The 24638-nt window shown below is 43.2% G+C and overlaps 1 protein-coding gene across 1 annotated transcript in view; it reads left to right on the forward strand.

The window, feature by feature from the left end:
- The window catches only part of PNPLA7 (patatin like domain 7, lysophospholipase), a 733226-nt gene that overhangs the window by 227087 nt on the left and 481501 nt on the right, over nt 1-24638 (forward strand). Inside the window, exon 13 of the mRNA XM_082263919.1 lies at nt 11879-11962. Coding sequence (XP_082120045.1) covers nt 11879-11962 — 84 coding nt within the window. The remainder of the gene's footprint in view (nt 1-11878; nt 11963-24638) is intronic.

Here is a 24638-nt window from a genome sequence, read left to right on the forward strand (position 1 = left end):
AAAAGAAATTACTACCAAATTTGAAGACAATCCATAAATAAAAATGGGGATTTGGTCCCACCATATGGCCATATAGTGCTCAAGCCCACCACTACGTCAAAGTACCCCATTATCAGTGGGTCCTACACTATCCATGAAAAAGAGATGAATCCAGCCTTTCTAACCAAATCCCCATTTTTATTTATGGATTGTCTTCAAATTTGGTAGTAATTTCTTTTGCATGTGTGCGCTATTCTTTTTTAATATACATGTCTTTTGGTTCATAGCTGCACCAGCTTTAGAAATACATGGGTATGCTCCCCCAAATTTTTTGCTTGTTTATTATGTATTCGGTCTGACCAGACTACCGAGGTTGAGCAACCCATCCCACCCCCCACACACACCTGTACTCTGTCAGTGTCCACTATCAAGTGGATATAGGATGAGTCCCCTGTAGCTCATTTGCACATCTTTCCCAGCAAGGAGTATTATCTCCAAGGGTTAGAAAGGCTGGATTCATCTCTTTTTCATGGATAGTGTAGGACCCACTGATAATGGGGTACTTTGACGTAGTGGTGGGCTTGAGCACTATATGGCCATATGGTGGGACCAAATCCCCATTTATTTATGGATTGTCTTCAAATTTGGTAGTAATTTCTTTTGCATGTGTGCGCTATTCTTTTTTAATCAACAAGCATTTAACAAGTGTGCCCTTAGAAGCCATCACAGCCATGCCTACTAATGGCATGGCTGTGATTGGCCAGTGCAGCATGTGACTCAGCCTCTATATAAGCTGGAGTCACGTAGCGCCACACGTCACTCTCCTCTAACTATTGTAGGGAGAGGTTCCTGATGCTGCTGAGGGAGAGATAGGAGATTATTGTAGGGGCAGGCTGGAGATTGCTTTCAGTGAAAGAATAGGAAGAATCTTCTTTAATCAGACAGCGATCTACATCGATTTTATTGTGTGGGGTGCAGTGAACTATATTTTTGCCCTGACCTGAGCCCAGTGAGGAGGAGGGAGAAAAAAAAACAAAAAAAAACTTTAATCAGTCTGTTAGGTTGGCGGTGTGCAGCGGCCATGTAATGCAAGCTCAGTGCATATGTGTCTGCTTAATCTGCATTTAAAAAAAAAAAAAAAAAATTTTTCCTTCATATTTTACTGTGACATACAGTGTTAAGACACTGCTGTTCTAATCTGCTATTCAAAAAGCACCAATTTAAGGGGAAAATAATTATTTTTCAGTTTTTAGGGAAAATCATTATTTTTCAGTTTTTCATTCTAATGGGTTTTTATTCAATAGCGGAATAGAACAACAGTATCCAACCTCTTAGGTGGGTGGCGTGTAGCAGCCATGTAATGCAAGCTCAGTGCATATGTGTCTGCTTAATCTGGATTTAAAGAAAAAAAAAGTTTTTTTTCCTTCATATTTTACAGTGACATACAGTGTTTAGACACTGGTGTTCTAATCTGCTATTCAAAAAGCACCAATTTAAGGGGAAAATAATTATTTTTCAGTTTTTCATTCAAATGGGTTTTTATTCAATAGCGGAATAGAACAACAACAGTATCCAACCTGTTAGGTGGGCGGCGTGTAGCGGCCATGTAATGCAAGCTCAGTACATATGTGTCTGCTTAATCTGGATTTAAAAAAAAAAAAAGTTTTTCCCCTCATATTTTACTGTGACATACAGCGTTTAGACACTGCTGTTCTAATCTCCTATTCAAAAATCACCAATTTAAGGGAAAAATGTTTTGTTTTTTTCCTTTTTATATGTTACTGTGAGATAAAGCCTTTAGACACTACTGTGTTCTAATCTGCTCTTCAAAAATCACCAATTAAAGGGAAAAATAAAAAAATGTCATTCGTACGTTACTGTGAGATACACCCTTTGGATACTGTTGTTCTATTCCGCTATTCAATAAACACCCATTTAGGGAAAATTAATAAATTGTGGCCTAGTCTGCATATGTTACTGTGAGATACACCCGTTGTATACTGTTGTTCTATTCCGCTATTCAATAAACACCCATTTAGGGAAAAAATATTAAATTGCGGCCTAGTCTGTATCTGTACGTGTGAGATACACCCTTTACATACTGTTAATATTCTGCTATTCAATAAACACACATTTAGGGTAAAATTAATAATTTTGCAGCGTTTGCTGATTATGTTACTGTGAGATACACCCTTTAAATTTGTTTGGCGCATCTCCTTCCACCACCGAGGATTGCAGGGCGCTTCAATTTGCTTCCTGTTGCTTACTCCTCCTACTCTGCTTCCTCATTCTCATCCTCTACCGCCTCTGCATCTGGAGCACTGATCATTTCCAAGGCTTTCAGTGCAGTCATTCACAAGTGGCTCCGAGGGTGGGTTCCTGCACCCACAAACGCCAGGTACACAATTGTCCAGCAAGGGCATAGTTCTGGAGGATGACAAGGTGGAGGATGAGGAGATGGAGGAGGAGGAACCATGTTTACAGCAGGGTGGCACCCAGATAACGGATAACAACAGATACTACACTTGATCTTAGCCAAAAGAGGGCATTCCCACATGACAGCGGGGGGCACAGTGGAAGCACAAAGCAAAGGCAGAGGAGGAGGTCGCCAACGCAGCCAGGGCACTGCCACCACCTCAAAAGGCAGGGTTAGCATGTATGAAATGTGGAAAAGCTTTGTCGGACCACCAGCTGTTTTTTTTTTTATTTAAGCCCGTGGGGTGTGTGAACACACTTAGACTATCACCCGGTGGGTGCATAAAAAAGTGCACACCAAAAAAAGTGAAACACAAAAAGTGCACAGGGTGTACACATGGTCCCTGACCCCCCGGGGCGCAAGGCTCCTGACAGGGGCTAGGGTACTGACACTTGCTAATCTGGCCGAAACCAGGAAGCCCCGTTCTTTAGGAGGTCTCCTGAAACAGACCACCCCAAGTACTAGGTGGGGCTCTCGCGAAGAGAGACCCCATGAGAGAGGGCGAACCAAGCCAGAAGGCCATATCCACCCCCTCCCAAGACTTTCAGGGACAGGCCCAAGGACCTACACCCTACTAATCACGCTGTGCAAAATAAAGTGTACTGCCACAATTAAAACACAAAATGTGAGAAACACAACACATAAAAGTGGGGAAAGGGATAGTGGAGAGGTGCAAGGTTAGTGCCACATTACAATACTATGGCAGGCCCTTCGACCAGGAATAAAAAATTCCTCTGACTCCTGACCAAAAGGCCCGGCCCTAGAGGCAGGTGTGAAAAACGTGTGTAGGAAGTGCAGTGTCCTTGGTGCCATACTCATAGTGTTGCCATCCACCGTGAATTATGGCACCCCTGGACTGCCACTCCAGGGGCACATACACCACAGGCTTTTCAAAATCCCGGTCCCTGGCAAGACCACTGCAGCCCCGTCCCTACCAGAAGGCCTCAGAACTTAGACAGCTTTGGGAGAGCCCGGCCCACAACCAGGGACACATACCTTTTTCCAAGGCCAGACTCAACCCAGAAGGGGGGGAAAAAAAAAACCCTGCCGCCATCACCGTTCCTTGCCATATACCATATAAAGTTCCTTACGTACTATACACGTACTGAATGACGGGTCTGCCCCCTTCAACCTCTGGGTCTCCAAATTGGGCACATGGCCTGAGCTTGCCCTTTACGCTGTGGAGGTGCTGGCCTGCCCTGCAGCCAGTGTATTATCTGAACGTGTATTTAGCACGGCTGGGGGTGTTATCACAGACAAGTGCAGCCGCCTGTCCAGAGCCAATGTGAACAAGCTCACGTTCATTAAAATGAATCAGGCATGGATCTCACAGGACTTGTCCGTACCTTGTGCAGAATAGACATGTATACCGGCCTTACCCAGCCATTGCTGTATTTTTGATCTTTCTCACGCTTTTTGGGGTTTACCCTAATTTAAAAATAAATTTAAAATTAAAAACAAAAACCAGTGTTGGCTACCTCGTCCTCCTCCATCGCCACATCCACCGCCACCTCAACCTCCTACTCCATATGGGCCTCGTCCTCTTAGATCAAGATGATTATTTTTTATTTTTATGTTTGTTATTTTAAGTTATGTCCCTATCCACATTTGTTTGCAGAGCACTTGCCATGCTCTTAAGAAGATTTTGCTGCCATTTGCAGCCCTCTAGCCCTTTCCATGTTGTTTTTTTTAGAGCCATTTTAGTGCTCAAAAGTTCGGGTCACCATTGACTTCAATGGGGTTCGGGATCGGGGTAAAGTTTGGGTCAAGTTTGGGTCACGAACACGGACTTTTTTTTCAAGTTCGGCCGAACCCGCCAAACCAGGACATCCAGGTGTTCGCTCAACTCTATTCACGCATATTCCTTCGTCTATGGGAACACATTTAAATACATTATTTCCTCTGTCCTTTTATATATAATGTATCATTTTATTTTTTAATTTTTGGATTTTTTAGTATTATTTAATTTATATATATATATATTCATAGGCCCATTGTAGATTTTATATACTATATGAATTTTTGTTTTTATACTATTGGGGTTTACATATCCCAACTTGGTTATCTAGCCACAAGGGAACATAATTTAATAAATGTTTTAATCCATTTTAACTCATTATTAATAACATTGTCCCACACTTAATATTTCTATTTAATGCAGTTTAAAACAAAAATGGACTGTAGTTGTAGGGTTATGATTTTATGGTTGTGACCCACTACCGCTGAGTAACACTTAGATTATTTGCATAGCGGCTATGAGATTAGCACTATTATCTCCGGTTAGAGGGGTCCCCGTTGCTTGGTAACCTCACACTATTTAATATGCAGAAGCGACGTGGATGACGCTGCTCGTGATGACGTCACATCGGCGAAACGCGTAGAGCGTCACCGCATCACTTTTGCTTACTTCTGGTCCGTGGCACCGTTTCTGTTAACTTCCGGAAGCACCCCTTATCACATTGCGATTGATACCTTTCTGTTTGTGAATATATCACTTTTAAGTAAACTCTGTGAACTATACGGGTTACACTATTTGGGTATATTTCTTATATATATATATATATATATATATTTCTATATATATATATATATATATATATATATATATATATATATTTCTATATATATATATATATATATATATATATATATATATATATATATATATATATATGGCCTTTGAAACCAAGATCTTTCTACATCGGGAAGCTGTGTTTCTATCGAGCCGGGGTAAAGATACTACCACTATCTTCAAACATCAAGAGGCTCATTACCCCTGTGGGGGTTTGGTAATCTGGTGAGTGCGGTCCTAGGAGAGAGAGGGGGAAGACGTGTGAGGGGGTGGACGTGTGTTTCATCACAATCACGCATTGCCATTGAAGAATCAATTTTTATCCATAGTATATATGGACAATTTCTTTGCACTTAGTCACTTTGTTAAGAAATAAGTTATGTGCGAGTTTTTTTTTTCACCTATCACTGTTGGAGAATCAACTAATAATTTATTCACAGAGTATATGGACTTTTTTTTGGCACTTAAGTCACTTTATAAAGAAATTTTATGTGCACATTTTTATAGCTATTTTTTTACAATTTTTCTGTGTATTTATATTGACTTTTATGCACATGTTTGATTCTTTATTTATTGTGCACATGGACACTCTTTGTATTAGGCACTTGATCCTAATTTTTATGAATTTATTCTTCTATGTACATTAGAATTATTTATACAATTGTTTATTTGTACTAGAGTATCACTGAGATTCTAAGAATAGTGGGATCTATTCACCTATCCCCAGTTTAGATCACCTTAATTTATTTGATTATATATAATTTCTTGGTCCAGGCAGAGCCATTTACCTTCCGGTTTTTATATTTGATATTATATTCTCGATTGAGATCATATAGAGGTAGGCTGCAGCCAGGGAGATACATCAACCGTAGTGCGGATTTCCTATACAAACACAGTTCCTAGAAAGAAAGGCAAAGTGCGTCCAATCCTGGACCTCAAGGCGCTAAACTGCTTCAGAATGGAGTCCATTTGAATGGTGGTGGCATCCCTGCATCAGGGTCATTTCCTTGCCTCTATCGCTATCAAGGATGCCTACCTTCTCATTCAAATATGTGCCAGTGACCAGCGTTTTCTCCGCCTTGCTGTGGAAGAGGAGCATTATCAGTTTGTGGCGTTACCCTTTGATCTCGCATCTGCTCCTCGGGTCTTCACAGAAGTGTTAGCCCCGGTTCTGGGCTACTTGGGCGATCTCCTTCGGCAAGCAGAGTCTCCCCCTGTTCTGATGGAGAACCTGGAGATCACAATATGAACTCAGCGGCAGTTCGGCTGGATTCTGAATTTTCAGAAGTCTGCTCTGGTTTTGTCCACAAATCTGAACTATCTGGGCCAAACTCTGGACTTGGCCTTAGCCAGAGTACTCCTTCCTCTGGACAAACTCCAGAAATTGCAAGCTGCAATTCGCCTCCTGCTGTCCAACAAATGGTCATCCCTCCAGACTTGCATGCGGGTGCTTGGCCTGATAGAGTCTGCCTTTTTGAGGCAGTTCTGTTTGCACAGTTCCATACAAAGGTACTTGCAAAGGGAAATTCTGACCAAATGGGACATGACTCCGCAGTCTCTGGACAATCAGATTTGGCTGAGTCAGAGCACGACGGAGTCCCTGATATGGTGGCTTCATTCTTCGGCGCTTTGGCTGGGAAATTCCTTCCTCCCTTTGTATTGGACAGTGGTCACCACGGATGCCACCTGTCCGGCTGGGGAGGCGTCCATGGCAAGCATTCTGCTCAGAGGATCTGGACACTGGAAGAGTCCAGACTCCCAATCAATGTCTTGGAACTCCGAGTGATCATACTGTGTCTGGATCATTGAAAAGATCGTCTTCAGGGTTGTTCAGTGTGCATTCAATCGGACAATGCCAGGGCCCGTGGCTTATGTCAATCACCAAGGGGGCACAAGAAGTTTCCTGGTGGCTCTGGAGGTAGCCAGTATTCTAAGGTAGGCTGAATGGTTCATTCCAGCCCTCTCCGCTGTACCCATTCCCGGGGTTGAAAATTGTCAGGCGGATTACCTCAGTCAGCAGGCGTGGGACCACGGAGAGTGGTCCCTTCATCCGTAGGATGTTTCATTAGCTGTTTCTCCGGTGGGGCACCCCCTGAGATGGATCTGTTGACGTCTCAGCTCAACAGAAAGATGCAGAGGTTTGTGGCTCAGTTAAGGGATCCTCTGGTGGACAATGCCACAGACGCGCTGGTGGCCCCCTGGGGTGAGTATCGTCTGATTTACGCCTTCCCTCCTCTCGAGATTCCGCCAAGACTTCTCTGAAGGATCGAGGCAGGAAGGGATTCCAGTAATCTTAGTGGCTCCGGACTGGCCTTGCCGGGCTTGGTACGCCGATCTGATGCGGCTGGTCACTGATGTTTCTTGGCAGCTTCCTCTCAGGGAGGATCTGCTGTCCCAAGGGCTGATCTTCCATCCTGCTTTAAAGTTGCTGGGTTTGACAGCTTGGCTGTTGAACACCAGGTGCTGAAGGATAGTGGTATATCTGAGTTGGTGATTCCTTCACTGTTGAAAGCTAGGAAATATACCTCTAGGAAGATCTACCATCGTACGTGGAAGACAAACATTGCGTGGTGTGAGTCTCTTGGGGTTCTTCCTCGCTCCTTCTCGGTGGCTTGGATCTTGACCTTCCTTCAATGGGGGGTTGAACAGAAATTGACCTTGAGTACCATATAGTGCCAGGTGTTGGCTTGCGGTCTTCTTCCAATGACGTTTTGCCACACACTCCCTGATGAGTACTTTTCTTCAGGGTGTCGGACATTTGGTTCCTCCAGTGTGGGCTCTGTTGCCGTCTTGGGATCTTAATTTTGTGCTTTCAGCCCTACAGAAGCTTCCTTTTAAAAATATTTGGGAGATTCCCCTGCTTACACTGTCCCAGAAGGTGGCCTTTAGCTCCTTCCAAAGGTTGTCTCTGATTTTCATTTGAATGAAGACATTGTGTTGCCTTCCCTTTGTCCTAGGCTCAAACATCTCAAGAAAATTGCCTTGCGTGCCCTGGATGTGGTCTGGGCAATTAGGGTGTACCTGGCAGCTACGAAGTCTTTCAGGAAGTCAGACTATCTATGCTCACGGATGGACTTCGAAAAGGGTTGCCTTCCTCTGCGACTATTTCTAGATTGATCAGACGGACGGTGGTTCAGGCCTATTCCATCAGAGATCAGATTCTGATTTTCCCTGTCAAGACGCACTCTACTAGAGCGCTTAGTGTCTCCTGGTCTTTCTGCCATCAGACGTTAGTGACGTAGGTTTGCAGGCTGCTGTTTAGAGGACCTGATCCTCTTTAAGGGCATTTTCTTTTTTCAGGTGAGCTCCAGTTTGTTTGGTTGAGCTCCTGTTGCACGGCTGGCTAATGTTTAGCCTTGGGAATTTTTTTGTTGTTCCCACCCCTCATGTTTAACACTGCTTAGGGACATCCCAATGGTTATGAATATCAGGAGCTGTGTCAGTCAATGAACGAAAGAGAAAATGGGATTTTTTGACTTCTATGATGTTCATTGACGGACACAGCACCCACCCCTATGTGGAGTTATTATTCTCGACACTGCTTGTGAGCGAGTTTGAGGTGGAGGAACTTGACTGGCCTGCACAGAGTCCTGATCTCAACCCAATAGAACACCTTTAGAATGAATTAGTGCAGAGACTGAGATTGAATCCTTCTTGTCTAACATCAGTTCCTGATCTCACAAATGCGCTTCTGGAAGAATGGTCATACATTCCCATAGACACACTCCTAAACCTTGTGGACAGCCGTCCCAGAAATGTTGTACACACTTCTGGGAAGGCCAACTCAATATTGAACCCTAAGGACTAAGACTGGGATGCTATTAAAGTTCATGTGCGTGTAAAGGCAGGTGTCCCAGTACTTGACAATATAGTATATAATATATTAAAGTGTCACTAAACCGACACCATAAAAAAAACTATCAATAATCTGTGTTTTATATGCTGTTCACATTCGGTCACTATGAGATTCATTTTCTGGAAAAACCTGGTTGATTCTGCTGCTCTCTATCTCCACCTTCTGTTTATGTCCCATATTCCGCTGGGGATTTTGCTGCTGTAGTGGCAACTCTGCACATGCTCAGTTTTCAGTGAATTTCTACCCATAGCATTTTTTCCTCCATATAACATCTGAGCAGTCCATGTGACTATAGGGTGTGCGTGTGTGCACAGTAGAAAATGACAGCCCACTCCCTCCCTCGCCCTCCATGTCCACTAACCAGGTAAACACAAAGGAGGCGGGATATTACATGTAGATTAATGGAGGCTTCACCTCCCCCTTATTCTAAGACACAGGCTGGAGGGGCGTGACAGAGCCTGTGACTGGCAAAAATCCGCCCACACCGTGTTGTTGCCAATAAATAATAAAGATATTTGATTTCAAATGTATATTTGTATGACAATTTAAAACCGTTTATTGGTATTCTTTATCTTTACTTTTTGAACATGTGACCAGCAGCAGAGGACTAGAAGCTTCTCCTGCTTATGATTCCCTGCAGACAGGCTGGGAAAGATCTGGGTTATGTGAAAACTGTATATCGATTAGGAAAAAGGTACTTCCACCTACAGAAATAGAAGGGACCATGTACATTAAACAATGTGTGTTTAGTATCACTTTAAGCATACAGTACAGGACAAAAGATTGATATACCATGGGTTACATGCAGGCTACCTTTAGGTGATTAGACACTGGCAAAAAAAACTTGCTATGGCCTGCAAACTCACATTGCAGTAGACGGCCATCACCGCTCCAGCCGCTCTGCATTTCCTGCTGTGCTAAGGGGCAGTGTGGTGCGCGATTTAACATGTCTGCATTTTAGCTGCAGTATGAATAAGATACATGGGAAACTATTTGTTTCCTGCGTGTCCCTGCAGTAACAGAAGTTTTACCATGCTGTAAAATGTGTCACCTTACATAGTGTGACTTGACTCATAAACGCACACGCTCTGTAATACTCAAGATTTTTGATAGTTTCCTTAGGTGAAGGATGCTATAAAAGCAATTTTCTTTTTTTTTTTCTTTTTTTTTATCCATTTTTTTGTGGGTCCATTGACAGTCTGGTTTGCTATGCTAATGCCCACCCTTCAGTTTATTGCTTTGGAATGCCCTGTGGTCTATGCAAATAAGCCCTGTGTGCTGTACTTTGCAAATAAGTTAATCAAAATTTTGACTTCCCTGTAAATTCCTCATATTCGGTTCAAGTACAGGACATAAGTACTTCCTCTCTGTTTTCTGGGATAGCTCTTTTTTGCTTACGTAAACTGTGGCATCTCACAGACTGGTTGGGGTTCTAAAAGTGTGCATTAGGGACTGCCCTACAAGTTTTTTGCTATAGTCGAATCACTTGACGTAACTTGCATGTAACCCATGGTCTATAAATACAAGCCCTGTCTCCCATCCTGTACTCCAGCATAATGAATTTACAGGTAAGTCAAATCCCTGTTATTTCACATTGGTATACGTATTCAGACCCTTTGCAACAACACGTTTAGCTTTAACTCGGGTGCCTCCCATTTCTCTTGGTGGTTGTTAAAATGTTTCTACACCTAGATTGGAAGGTGTGGTAATCTGGTAAATTAAGTTGATTGGACATGATTTGGAAAGGCACACTTCTCTCTATAAAAGGCCTCACAGTTGAAAATGCATACAGTATCAGAGCAAAAGCAATGAGGTCAAAGGAACTGCCTGCAGAACTCTAATACAGGATTATTGCAAGGCATAGATCTTGGGGAAGGCTACAAAATAAATTCTGCTGCAAGTTCCCAAGAGCACAGTTGGCTCCATAATTCTCAAATAGGAGACGTTTGGCACAACCAGGACTCTTCTAAGAGCTTGTCGCCCAGCCAAACTGAGCAATAGAGGATGAAGGGCCTTAGTAAGAGAGGTGACCAAGATCCCAATGGTCACTCTGATTGGACCTGTGTGGAGATGGACCATGACTGCAGCCCGCCACTGATCTGGGCTTTATAGCAGAGTAGCTAGAGGTAATGCTCTCCTTAATGCAAAACACATGAAAGTCTGCTGAGAGTCCTTCAGGTGCTTTTTGCAAACTCTAAGCAGGCTTTCATATGTTTTGCACTGAGGAAAGGCCTCTGTCTAGCCACTCTGCCATAAAGCCCAGATCGGGGAAGGGCTGAAGAGATGGTTGTCCTTCTGTAACTTTGTCCCATCTCCACACAGGATCTCTGGAGCTCACTCAGAGTGACCATTGGGTTCTTGGTCACCTATCTCACTAGGATTATTCTCCCCCAGTTGCTCATTCTGGCTGGGCAAACCATTTCTCGGAAGAGTCCTGGTTGTGCCAAACTTCTTCCATTTGAGAATTATGGAGGTCACTCTTGAGAACCTTCAGTGCAATAGAAATGCTTTTGTAGCCTTCCCTAGATTTCTGCCTTGTAATAATTCTGTCTCTGAGCTCTGCAGGCAATTCCTATTGACCTCATGGCTTTTGCTCTGATACAGTATGGATCCTCAGCTGTGAGGTCTTTTATAGAGAGGTGTGCCTTTCTCAATCATTGCCAATCACTTTTTGCGTAGAAGCATCTCGGCAACTATCAAGAAAAATGGGAATTGCCTGAGCTAAATTTGAAGCTTGTTTTAAAGGGTCTGAATTCTTTTGCCAATGTATTTCAGTTTTTTTTCTTTAAAATAAATTCAGACATATCTGAAATTCTGTTTTCATCTGTTTGTATGTTAATAAGAAAAAAAATGAATTTAAACAACTGTAGTATCAGGCTGCAACATAACAAAACTTAAAGTGAAGGGGGTCTCAATACTTTATGAATGCACTGCATATCTTCTATTTTCATTGCTCAAATCTAACCTGACAGATCTTGTATTTTTCCACATTCAGACCCCTGCAAATTCTCAGCCACAGATGGTTCCAGTACTGGTCATCGGAGAAGTCGCTCATCTTCAAGTCTAGCTGACATCCCAGGTAAGGTGCCACAATTTAAAGAGATGGACTTAGACAGTGCATATTGGTGTTTAGTTGCTGTTTTATAATGAAACCCCATATCTGAAAGGGTTTAGACCTGAAAGCAAAGACGTTTTACCATAGCATGTGTAGGGAAACTTTATGTTTCTTCTATAAAAGGTTTAATTTAAGATGCAGAGACACTTATCTGGTTTGCTGACACTTCTCTTTCTCCGATGATGGTACTTTCTGCAGATTTGTTCACCTCACGGATTATTAAATCTGGCATATATAGGAACTCTGGAGGTTTCCAACTGCCACTATCATCTGGTTTACAGTGAATCAAGCTGTTTGACTTTCCTAGTTCTCCAGTAGATAGGAAAATAGAGCACTTTATCTTCTAAAAAAAAAACAGCCCTTTCAGAAATACAGTCAAATGTACTGGTGCATCTCAAAAAATTAGAATATCATCAAAAAAGTTAATTTATTTAAGTAATTCAATACAAAACGGGAAACTCCTATATAGATTCATTACACACACAGAATAATATATTTTAAGTATATATACAGAGTATCTCACAAAAGTGAGTACACCCCTCACATTTTTGTAAATATTTTATTATATCTTTTCATGTGACAACACTGATGAAATTTCACTTTGCTACAATGTAAAGGTGCTGAGTGTACAGCTTGTATAACAGTGTAAATTTGCTGTCCCCTCAAAATAACTCAACACACAGCCAATAATGTCTAAACCGCTGGCAACAAAAGTGAGTACACCCCTACGTGAACATGTCGAAATTGAGCCTAATTGGCCATTTTCACTCCTCGGTGTCATGTGACTCGTTAGTGTTACAAGGTCTCAGGTTTGAATGGGGGAGCAGGTGTGTTAAATTTGGTGTTATCGCTCTCACTCTCTCATACTTGTCACTGAAAGCTCAACATGGCACCTCCTAGCAAAGAACTCTCTGAGAATTTGAAAAAAATAATTGTTGCTCTACATCAGCCATGTCCAACCTGCGGCCCAGGGGCCGCATGCGGCCCAGGACTGCAGGCAATGTGGCCCACTGCCACCTGACAATTTTTTTTTTTATTTTGTTTGCTGGCACGGCCACAGCGGGTTCCAACTAACTGTAGGCAGAGGCTGCCTCGGAGGGGGGGGGGGGGGGCGAGTGCCGCGGGATTACAAACAGGGCGGGGATCTTCTGCTTCTCCGGCCGCTGCTGTCATACGAAGCTCCGCCTCCTGGACCAGCTCCTATGATAGACAGCACATTGGTGACGACTATCATAGGAGCAGGTCCAGGAGGCAGGACTTCGTATGACAGCGGTCGCCGGGTAATCGGGAGATCCCCGCTCTGTGTAATCCATCCGCTCTCCTCTCTCTTCATTGCAGACTGCATTGGATGGGTCACAGTACATGTTGGCATTTATGGTTCCCTCAATGAACTGTCGCTCCCCAGTGCCAGCAGCACTCATGCATCCCTAGATCATGACACTCCCACCACCATGCTTGACTGTAGGCAAGACACACTTGTCTTTGGACTCCTCACCTAGTTGCTGCCAGACATGCTTGACACCATCTGAACCAAATAAGTTTCTCTTGGTTTCATCAGACCACAGAACATGGTTCCAATAATCCATGTCCTTAGTAGGGGGGGGTCTTCAGCAAACTGTTTGTGGGCTTTCTTGTGCATCATCTTTAGAAGAGTCTTCCTTCTGGGACAACAGCCATGCAGACCAATGCATGTGTGCGCTGTATGGTCTGAGCACTGACAGGCTGACCCCCCTACCCATTCAACCTCTGCTGCAATGCTGGCAGCACTCATACGTCTATTTCCCAAAGACAACCTCTGGATATGACATTGAGCACTAGCTCTAAGCACTAGCTTTTTTGATCGACCATGGCGAGGCCTGTTCTCAGTGGAACCTGCCCTGGTAAACCATTGTGTGCTCTTGGCCACCATGCCGCAGCTCAGTTTCAGGGTCTTGGCAATCTTCTTAAAGCCTAGGCCATCTTTTTTTTCAGATCCTCAGAGAGTTCTTTGCTTCAAGTGACCAGTATGAGAGAGTGAGAGCGATAACCCCAAATTTACCACACCTTCTCCCCATTTACACCTGAGACCTTGTTACACGAATGAGTCCCATGACACTGGGGAGGGAAAATGGCTAATTGGGCCCAATTTGGACATTATCAATTAGGTGTGTGCTCACTTTTGTTGCCAGCGGTGTAGACATTATTGGCTGTGTGTTGAGTTATTTTGAGAGGACAGCAAATTTACACAGTTATACAAGCTGTACACTCACTACTTTACATTGTGGCAAAGTGTAATTTCATCAGCATTGTCACATGAAAAGGTATTGTGGGGATTTAGCTCGGTGGCGGGTATGGATGACCCCTTTGGGGGGGTTCGTTACACACAGGGAGATAGCCGAGAAGTGGTTGCAAACAACAGTTTGGTTTATTCATGCAATTTTCTTCACACAAGTGCAAGCATCAAAACATCAAAATAAAAATAAAACACAAAATAAATCCTTGCCACTGTGGGCGGCTACCTTCTCACATACAGGAACCTACCTACGGAGTCTGTCTCCAACCTACTGTTGGGCAAACTTTGCTGATCCTACAGCAGACACTCAATTGTCCATGTTTTTTATCTCTCACACAACAAATGTCCATTGAACATGTCCCTTTTCTCTTCACATTGAACATGTCCCTTTGCTTTTCTCTTCACATAGAACATATTCCTTGGTTTGTCTCTCCATATAGCAACCATTCCTTTGCTTGTCTCTTCACATAGCAAACAGTTCATTTATTTCTTCCACATAGAAACAATCCCAGACCTCACCTTGAGTAGTCTTCACACTTTTTACCCTCCTCAGCGCACATCACTTCAGGAGGTCTTCTCCCATGCTCACACAGCGTCGGGAGGCACACATCTGACTGTCCTCCTCTCCCCAGCTCACACAGCATCAGGAGGCAGCAATCAATAGACTTCCTTTGGACAAATAATGGAGGCCTTAACTTCCTCATTCCGAACAGCTGAAGGCCTTTCAACTTCCTTAAGCCGTCCTGGCTACCTTTTCAGCCGACACCCTATAGTAATTGGTGAACTTTCCAAACCAGGTGGAAATGTATCTCCTGTCTTTGACTACATCCACAGATTTACCTGACTTCCTGTCACAGTATATAAGAAAACCTTTACAAAAATGTGAGGGGTGTACTCACTTTTGTGAGATACTGGATGTTGCTTACAAGTTAAAATCAGTATTTTTTGCTAGAAAATCACTTGGAGCCCTCAAACATTATTTATATTTTTTTTAGCAGAGACCCTAGAGACTAAAATGGCTATCGTTGCAATATTTTATGTCACACGGTATTTGCACAGTGGTCTTTCAAATGCTATTTTTTGGGAAGAAATATACTTTCATGAATTGAAAAAACCAAAACAGTAAAGTTAATCCAATTTTTTCATATAATGTGAAAGATGATACGCTTAGTAAATAGATACCAAACAGGTCATGCTTTAAAATTGCGCACACTCGTGGATTGGCAACAAACTACGGTACTTGAAAATCTCCATAGGCGACGCTTTAAAAAAAAAAAATAACGGTTACCTGCTTAGAGTTACGGAGGAGGTCTTGTGGTAGAATTATTGCTCTCGCTTGAATGATCACGGCAATACCTCACATGTGTGGTTTGAACACCGTTTACATATGCAGGCGCGACTTGCGTATGCGTTCGCCTCTGCGTGCAAACACGGAGGAAGGAGGCGCTTTAATTTATTTTATTTTTTTTAACACGGTCTCTTTTCAAAAAAATTTTATGAACACTTTTATTGCTGTTACAAGGAATGTAAACATCCCTTGTGACAGTAATAGGCAGTGACACGTACTCTTTATGTAGGGATCTGGGGTTTAACTTCCCTGGCGGTATTCCCGAGTGTGGGGATTACCCCGCAATGTTACTCACCTTCCCTGCGCTCCCCCCCCCCCCCCCCCCGCTGTCCTCCATGTCCTCCTTACAGTCTCTCCCTGCTCTGTCGCTCCCCGATTGCCGGCACTTGCCTTCCGGTTCCCTCCCTGCGTGCATTGTAAAAACAGTAAATGATATGATACAAAGTTGTGATCCTAATGGATCACACTGTATCATGCCATTTCAGCACAGGATTGCACCTGGTGACTGAATGCCCTGCCTGTGCTTTTCCAGGGCTTTGTGCCTGGAAATTTTTAAGCGACCATGGCATCCAAAAAGCGTTTTTTTGCACAAAAGCGCTTTTAGAAAAACTGGAAAACAGCAACAGCGAAACCGAGTTACTTGAAGAACTGAGCGATCGCTATTTGTGGGAAAATTCGTCATCGAATAAAAAAAATACGGAAAGTGACAACAGCGATGATTCTGATTCTGACGAGTCTCTTTCTGGCACATAGCTTGTGGAATTTGGGAAGTACATCAAATGATTCTTCAGAATTTCCAACGGAGCGATGTGCCAGAAAGAGACATCAGAATCATCGCTGTCGTCACTTTCCATACCTGATGACAAATTTCCCCATGAATCGCTATCGCTCAGTTCTTCGAGTAACTCAGTTTTGCTGTCTCTGTTTTCCAGTTCGTCTAAAAGCGCTTTTGGGCAAAAAGAATGCTTTTTGGACACCATGGTCGTTCTCTATTTTCCAGGCACAAAGAACTGGAAAAGCACAGGCAAGGCACTGGAAAAGTCACCAGGTGCAATCCTGTGCTGAAATGGCATGATGCAGTGTAATCCGTTAGGATCACAGCTTTGTATCATGTCATTTCGTGTATTTACACTTTTGAATTTGCCACCGGTTCCACACCCCTGTGTTGCAAAGCTTGCAGGGAAGGGAACCGGAAGACAGGTGCCGGCATCTGCCGAGCACACAGCGGAAGGACAGCGGGGGAGGACGGCGGGGTTCCCAGGGGAAGGTGAGTTTTTTTAAATGTAAAACAGATTTCTATGCAAAACAATGTACCGCTTTTAGCACAGAAATTTGGACATAATCAGACCGCCAGGGAGGTTAAAAGACCCCAAATCCCTCCTCTGCACCTAAAAGCATTCAAAATGCCAAGTCTTTGAATGCTATCATTTTTTTTTTTTTTTTAATCTGTTGCCTTTAAGGCTTCAGTACCTGGAAGTGATGTTATGACAACGCTTACGTTTTTTTTACATCGGAGGCCCCATCAAAGCAAAATATGACTTTGTTCGAGTCTTCTGCTAGCCTGCACACGTGCCGGCTGGTTGCTACTTAGAGACCCAAAAGGCGGCGGGAGGCCCCTCCCACTCCTTGTAACGACAACCGAACTGCTGCTTGACTGTCAGAGCGACTGCTCTAAACAACGGTACCGGGGTGATGCCTCTGGCTGCAGGCATCACACCGATACAACCCCTTCAAACCAAGGCCTCATGTTTGCGTTCCGTTGGGGTGAAGGGGTTAAAATAGGTTTCTCAAAAAACCCCATAAGAGTTGGTATCCATGTTTGCATCTACAATCATGAAGCAATTGCACTAATTTAAGATTACAAAGTGCAAGATCACAGTTTGCCATTGAACATAAAGGAAAAATCCAGGCCTTCTGGAACAATATACTGAAGACTGATCAAGCAAAGGTAGAGATGTTCGGTCACAGTAGACATGTTTGCTGCAAACCAAAGATAGTATTTCAGGAATGGAACCTTAAAACTGTGAAGCATGGTGGTGCAAATATTATGGTTTGGGGTTGTTTTGCTGCTTCAGGGCTTGGGCAGCTTGCAGTTATCAATGAAACAATTAATTCTGCATCATATTAAAGTGTTTGTTACCCTAAAAAAAAAAAAAAAATCCTGTTCCTTTAACCACTTGCCGACTGCCGCACAACTATCTACGTCGGCAGTCAGCCCCTCGCAGGCAAAGTGACGTAGGTCTACGTCGCTAGCCTGTGAGGGTCTAGGGAGCGAGCGCGCGCCGCCGGAGGCGCGCTCCCGTGTGGTCACGGACCCCCCCCCCCCCCCCGCGCGTGTGACCGGCGGACCCGTTGTCCGCCAGTCACTCTGCGATCGCCGCTGCAGAGGGAGAAAGTCAGGCGGCTTGTGTAAACAAGCCGCCTGTCATTCTCCCCTGTGTAGAAACTGTGATCACACGGTTCTACTATGTAGAACCGTTGATCACTGTTTCTACAGCTCAACAGACAGCCAATCACAGTTAGAATCACGCCCCTAGGGACACACACAGCCCCTCCCTCTCAAATAAAGTTAACCCCTTCACTACCAGTGTAATTTTGCAGTAACAGTGCATATGTATAGCACTGATTACTGCAGTAATGTCACTGGTAACCCCAAAAATGTCAGTCAAGGGACCGATCTGTCCGCCGCAATGTCGCAGTACCGCAAAAAAATCGCAGATCGCCGCCATTACGCGTTAAAAAAAAAAAAACAAAAATGACAAAAATCTTTCCCTTTGTTAGTAAACGCGTTAACTTTTGCGCAAACCAATCAAAATATGCTTTTTGCGATTTTTTTTTTTTTTTTTTTTTTTTTACCAAACATATGTAGCATAAAACAAATTGGCCGAAAATGTTAAAAAATTTTGATTTTTACATTTTTTTGGGGGGGAATTTCATATAAAAAAATGTGAAAAATATTATTTTTGCAAAATTGAAGCTCTTTTTTTGTTTATAGCGCATGATCAAAAAATCGCACAGGTGATCAAATACCACCAAAAGAAAGCTCTGTTTGTGGGGAAAAAAAGGACGTCAAATTCGTTTAGGTACAGCGTCGCACGACCGCACAATTGTCCATTAAAGTCACGCAGTGCCGAATCGCAAAATACCCCTGGTCAGGAAGGGGGCAAAATCTTCCGGGGCTTAAGTGGTTAAAGCACTAATAATAGCACAGTGCTTATGCTGTGTAATTTGCCCCTTGTATCACCTGAAATACCTGGTTCTGCCATCCCACCTGTAAACTAACCACGATTTATGATGGCTGCTGAGCCCTGACACCGTGGTCTGTTTACGTTCCTCTGTCATATGTTGCTCTTTTCTGTCCTCCTCTCCCTCCCCGCTCTGCCTGTCAGCTTGTACCAGTGCCCGCCCCTTCCCCTCCTGCTGCTGAAATAACTATCATTTTCAGGCAATCCCCAGTATTCGATAATGCAATGTATCCACTGTATGTGCTTTATGAAAAAATAAATAAAATGCTGTTGTATACTATATTTCAGAGCGCCCACTGCTCTCCTCCTCTCCTCCCAAATGACATCAGCGGGGGCTATATACAGGGGCACTTTTTTAATAAAGCACATACAGTGAAGAAATTGCAATATCTAACACTGGGGATTGTTTGAAAATGATAAAAGTGGGTTTAGGACCACTTTAAAGTGTGAGGCCATATGTCCAAACATTGATGCTGAATCCCACTAGCAAAGCCACCATGGAATGGTTCAAAAAGTTGAAATGAAAGGTTATGGACTGGCCTAGTCAAAACCCTGATTTGCTTCGCATTACAATTTTGTGGGGAAATTCGGGGCAGTTCATGCAAGAAATCTACAAACACCTTGTAACTGAAGAAATGCATAGAGAAATTATTATAGATTTGGTAGGCCTACAAGAAGTATTTTCTGCCAAATATATACATACATTTAACATTAGAGAGGGCAACAGGGTCTTACACAAAGATGACTTCTTGCTAATAATTTGTTTATAATCTCTGGCAACCTTTCAAAAATCAGTGTAGGCAAACCTGGCTGATGTGTAAGAGTTTCTTGACGCCACCTTTTATAGCAAGCATTCTCTACAGTGCCATACAGATTTAGAAAACACGTGAATTTAACTGACAATTGCGCGGTCATGCAATGCTGTACCCAAACTAAATTTACGTCCTTTTTTGCTCCACAAACTGCTTTCTTTTGGTAGTGTTTGATCACCTCTACGCTTTTTATTTTTTGCAATATTAATAAAAAAAGAGAGAATTTTGCGAAAAATTTACATTTTCTACTTTGACTGTTAAAAAATATCCAATATATTCAATTTTTGTCATATATTTAGGCCAAAATGTATTTAGCTACATGTCTTCGACAAAAACATTCTCAATGAGTGTATTTTTATTGGTTTGCGCAAAAGTTATACAAAGTTAAGTCTACAAACTATTGTGTAAATACTGAAATTTACGCAATTTTTTCTTTCTGACTGCCTATCTCAATTCTTGAACTGCTAAAATGGCAGGGCAGTAAACCCCACCCCCCAAATTACCACTTTTTGGAACGTAGACTTCCTAAGGAATGTCCTGAGAGGCTTGTTGAGCTCATTGAGTATTTGATTTTTTTGTTACAGGTGTTTAAAAAATAAAAAAATGCTTTTTCTTTTTTAAAAAGTTGTAATTGAAATTATATATTGCTCACGCATGCCATATGTGTAATTACACGCCAAAATATATTCTGCTGCTTCTCCGGAGTACAGGGATACCACATGTGTGAGACTTTTTGGGAGCCTAGCTGTGTACGGGACCCGAAATCCAATCACCACCTTCAGAATTTCAAAGGGCGTAAATTTCTCATTGCACTTTCTCACTGCCCATCACTGTTTCGGAGGCCCTGAAATGTCAAGATAGCACAAAACCACCCCAAATGACCACATTTTGGAAAGCAGACACCCCAAGTTATTTGCTGAGAGGCATGGTGAGTCCATGGAATATTTTATATTTTGCCACAAGTTTTGGGAAAAAAATTTTTTTTTATTTTTAACAAAAAGTTGTCACTAAAAGATAAATAGCTCACACATGACATGGATATATATGGAATGACACCCCAAAATACATCCTGCTGCTTCTCCTGGGTATGGGGATACCCCATGTGTGAGATTTTTTGGAAGTCTAGCCACGTACTGGACCCCGAAATCCAATCACGCCCTTAGGCTTTCTAAGGGCATAAAATGTTGATTTCACTCCTCACTACCTATCACAGTTTCAGAGGCCATGAAATGCCAATACAGCACAACCACCCCCCCCCCCCCCAAATGACCCCTTTTCGTAAAGTAGACACCCTAAGCTATTTGCTGAGAGGCATGTTGAGTGTTTTGCAGATCTTACTTTTTGTCAAAAAGTTTTGAAATTTGAAAAAAGAGGGAAAAAAATGCATTTTCCTTTTTTTTATTTTTCTTCATTTTCCAAAATAAATGAGAGCCGCAAAATACTCACCATGCATCTGAGCAAATACCCTGGGGTGTCTACTTTTTGAAAAGGGGTCATTTGGTGGGGGGGAGGGGGGACGGGGTTTGTGCTATCTTGGCATTTCATGGCCTTCAAAACTGTGATTTTCCCGAAACTTGTGGCAAAATATAAAATATTCCATTGACTCACCTGCCTGTGGGCTGAACGAAAAAAAAGAGAACCTAACAGATTCCTTCGATCAATGTGGATGAAGAAATATCCACTAGAAAAGGTGTAGTATACCCATAATTAGCTGACCAAAACATCCAAACCCACTTTCTAATGATGGGTATACGTGACCAAACACCATGTATACCTATTTTTTTTTAACTGTGGTGGTGAAATCACCTCCTACAGCATTGCCATCAGAGATTTCCATATATGCTGTGTGCAAGCACTGTTTGTGTCAGAATATATATAAATCAGTGTGGCAGCTGATGAGTGTACCTGCAAGGCAAACTGAATAGCAAACATAAAACATTACATTGGTACCTGAAAAGTACCAATGAAAAACCGCAAAAGTAGGAAGTGTGTAAGTAGAAGAGCAGAGTAAGAACAGAAAAATAACTCAGACGACAACTATTTTTGGCTTTTTTATTTTGTTTTTTTTTTGTAATCTTTTTTTTTTTTTTTTTACACTTTTTTTTTTCTTCAACGTGAACGTTCCAGCTTAGGCTCTCTCAAAATGACGATAGCCATCAAACCTCTTTCGAGACCCTGTGTAAGTGTGCCCTCAACTGTGCCGTGCTGTACCCTACGCTAATAATCCACTAGTGTGTGGTAGCGACGGAAACAGTCACTGTGGCAAAGACCAGGTCGGTCAGGACAGTCGGGACAATAATTACGAGTGTCACTCATAAATCCGCGCTTGCTGCAGACACGGCATCTTTTTTGGGGGTATCTTTGGGTATGGGTACTCGGGAGAAATTCCCGGAAAATGCCTATCATGCAGCCGGCTCACTGCATTTGGTTGGGGAAGTTGGGCAGGAGCACCTCCTAGATACAGAAGGGCTCTGATTATCTCTTCTTGGTAATGTAGGAAGGATAATGTTCCGGCAGACGCTTTGTATAAGACATATGCGTTGTTAAAAGCCAATTGGAATAAGTATACAGACACTTTTTTGTGCCAACGTCTGGCCTTACTGGCAATTAAGTACAGTGCCATCATCTGGTCATTGAAGTCCACCCCTCCCATTTATAGTCGCGGACACAGAGGGGCTTCTCAACAACACCTGTGACCATAGTAATTTCGACTGCCGTGTCTGGGTGAATGGAGGACAGAACGCAAATGTTCCGTTTGTCCCTCCACTTCACTGCGAGCAATTATCGCACATCAAGCAGGCTCTCTCCCCCTGATTAAGTGGGGCATTTACAAGCCGTTGGGAGAAGCCCCGGCGATTAGATCGTACGGTGCCACATGCGCCAATTTGTAATTGAAAGAGGGTGACACCAAGTCCCAAACTATCTTGCCACTGCTCCCTATGTAGTCTGGGCAGTTGGGGTGCTCCTCGGTGCTATCTTTTTCCTTGTAAACACGGAAAGTAACTGTATAGCCTGTGGCCCTGTCACACAGCTTATGCAGTTTGACCCGGTATCTGGCACACTTGCTGGGGAGATACTGCTTGATAGCAAGTCGGCCAGTAAACTTAATCAGGGACTAGTCGACGCAGACATCTTGTTGGGGGATAAACAAGCCTGCAAATCACTGATTGAAGTGGTTTACGAGGGGCCAAATTTTGTGGAGCCGGTCATATCCAGGGTCTCCCTGAAGAGGACCGAGTTCATTGTCATTGAAATGCATGAACCAAAATATTTGTTCGTATCGAGTCCTGGACATAGCAGCAGAGAACATGTGCATTTGGTGAATTGGGTCAGTGGACCAATATGACAGCAACTCACTCTTTTTAGTAATGCCCATGTTGAAGGATAGGCCCAGAAAGGTCTTAAATTCGGAAACCGTTATAGGTTTCCAGCCGAATGGTCTGGCAAGGGACGAATCTGGATTGGCGGTGATAAATTGGTTAGCATACAAATTACTTTGATCCACAATAGATCTGTAAAGATCTTCAGTGAAAAACAGCTCAAAAAAATTAAGCGGATTAAAATCAGCTGTTTCCACTTGAATTCCTGTTTGGGCAGTGAATGGGGGAAGTGCGGACGCTGAAGAATCTATGGGCTGCCAATTGGGATTTGCAAGCGCATCAGGAAGGACACTATGGGCTCTATGGGCCTGTCTTCGAATTTGCGGTGGCTGTGGGCCACTACTCGTGCTAGCCACCGCACCAACTTTAACTGCACTTATGGGACTCGCCATGTCACCAAGTGATACTGCAGTGCTGGTATGTCTAGGTCCAGGATGTACTAGGCGGCTGGTGCTTGCCAGTTCACCAGAAGTGTGAGCGGCACTAGTACTGGCACTCTGCTGCATACGAGAAAAATCGGTTCTTGCATCTCAGCAACTCCAGAATGTGGTCGAGTATGCCTGACCTTAGCAGGGACCCCTCCGTCGTTGGAGCTATCTGTCAGGGAGCCACTGCTCTCTACAGGTTCATATACTGACCCTGATTCTGCCTGTGAGGCTTCCCCATCGCTCTCATCTGACATGGTCAGTATACTGTAGGCCTCTTCACTAGTGTACAAACGTTTGAACATTTTAGCCACTAAATTTACAGGTACACTAGTGTGACTCACAGGTAAAAAAGCACCTGGTTGTCGGGCTATTTCGTCGCTACAAAAAAACTGCTAGTGCTAGCAGAGATCAGGCCTGACTCTGCTAATGCAGTGGTTTTGTGTTTTTTGGAAGTGACAGTAATCTATTGATTACTGCACTTGCCTGGGTGGGGTGGGCGGAGGGGCTAAATGCAGGTGCTGTCAGGAATCAGTGCTGATCGTGCAAACACCGTGTTTTGGGAACACTAAACTATGGGGACGCTAGTATAATTCTGATCAGATCAGATATTGATCTGTTCAAACACTATACTAGTAATAGAGGTGTATAGTGTGTGTGTGTTAGTGTTACTGGCATTCTGTAATTGACTCTGACGCTAAATAACTGTTGCAAATTGTGGTGGGACCCTGATGATAACTAGCCTAACTAGCGTCACCCATGACACTAATACAGTTATCGGTAATCAAAGTATATAGTGATAACTGTGACAGGGAAGTGAAGGGGTTAACTGGGGTAGATCAAGGGATTAAACCTTTATAGGGGATGTGTGGCGGGTGGCCTAAACCTATCTGGGCCTAGCACAAGCGCAAACTGGGGTCACAAATGACGCTAATACAGTGATCAGTAGTTGGCTAATATACTGTATATTAGTGCACAGTGTTATAGGGAGTGAAGGGGTTAACTGGTGGTGATCAAGGGGTTAAAAGTTATAGGGGATAGATGGCGGGTGCCCTAAACCTATTTGGGCCTAGCGCAAGCGCAAATTAGGGCCACAAGTGACACAAATACAGTGATCAGTAGTTGCCTATATACTGTATTTAATGCACAGTGTGATAG

Source organism: Pelophylax lessonae (assembly GCF_965119305.1).
Source record: "Pelophylax lessonae genome assembly, chromosome: 7".
NCBI classification, from domain to species: Eukaryota; Metazoa; Chordata; class Amphibia; order Anura; family Ranidae; genus Pelophylax; species Pelophylax lessonae.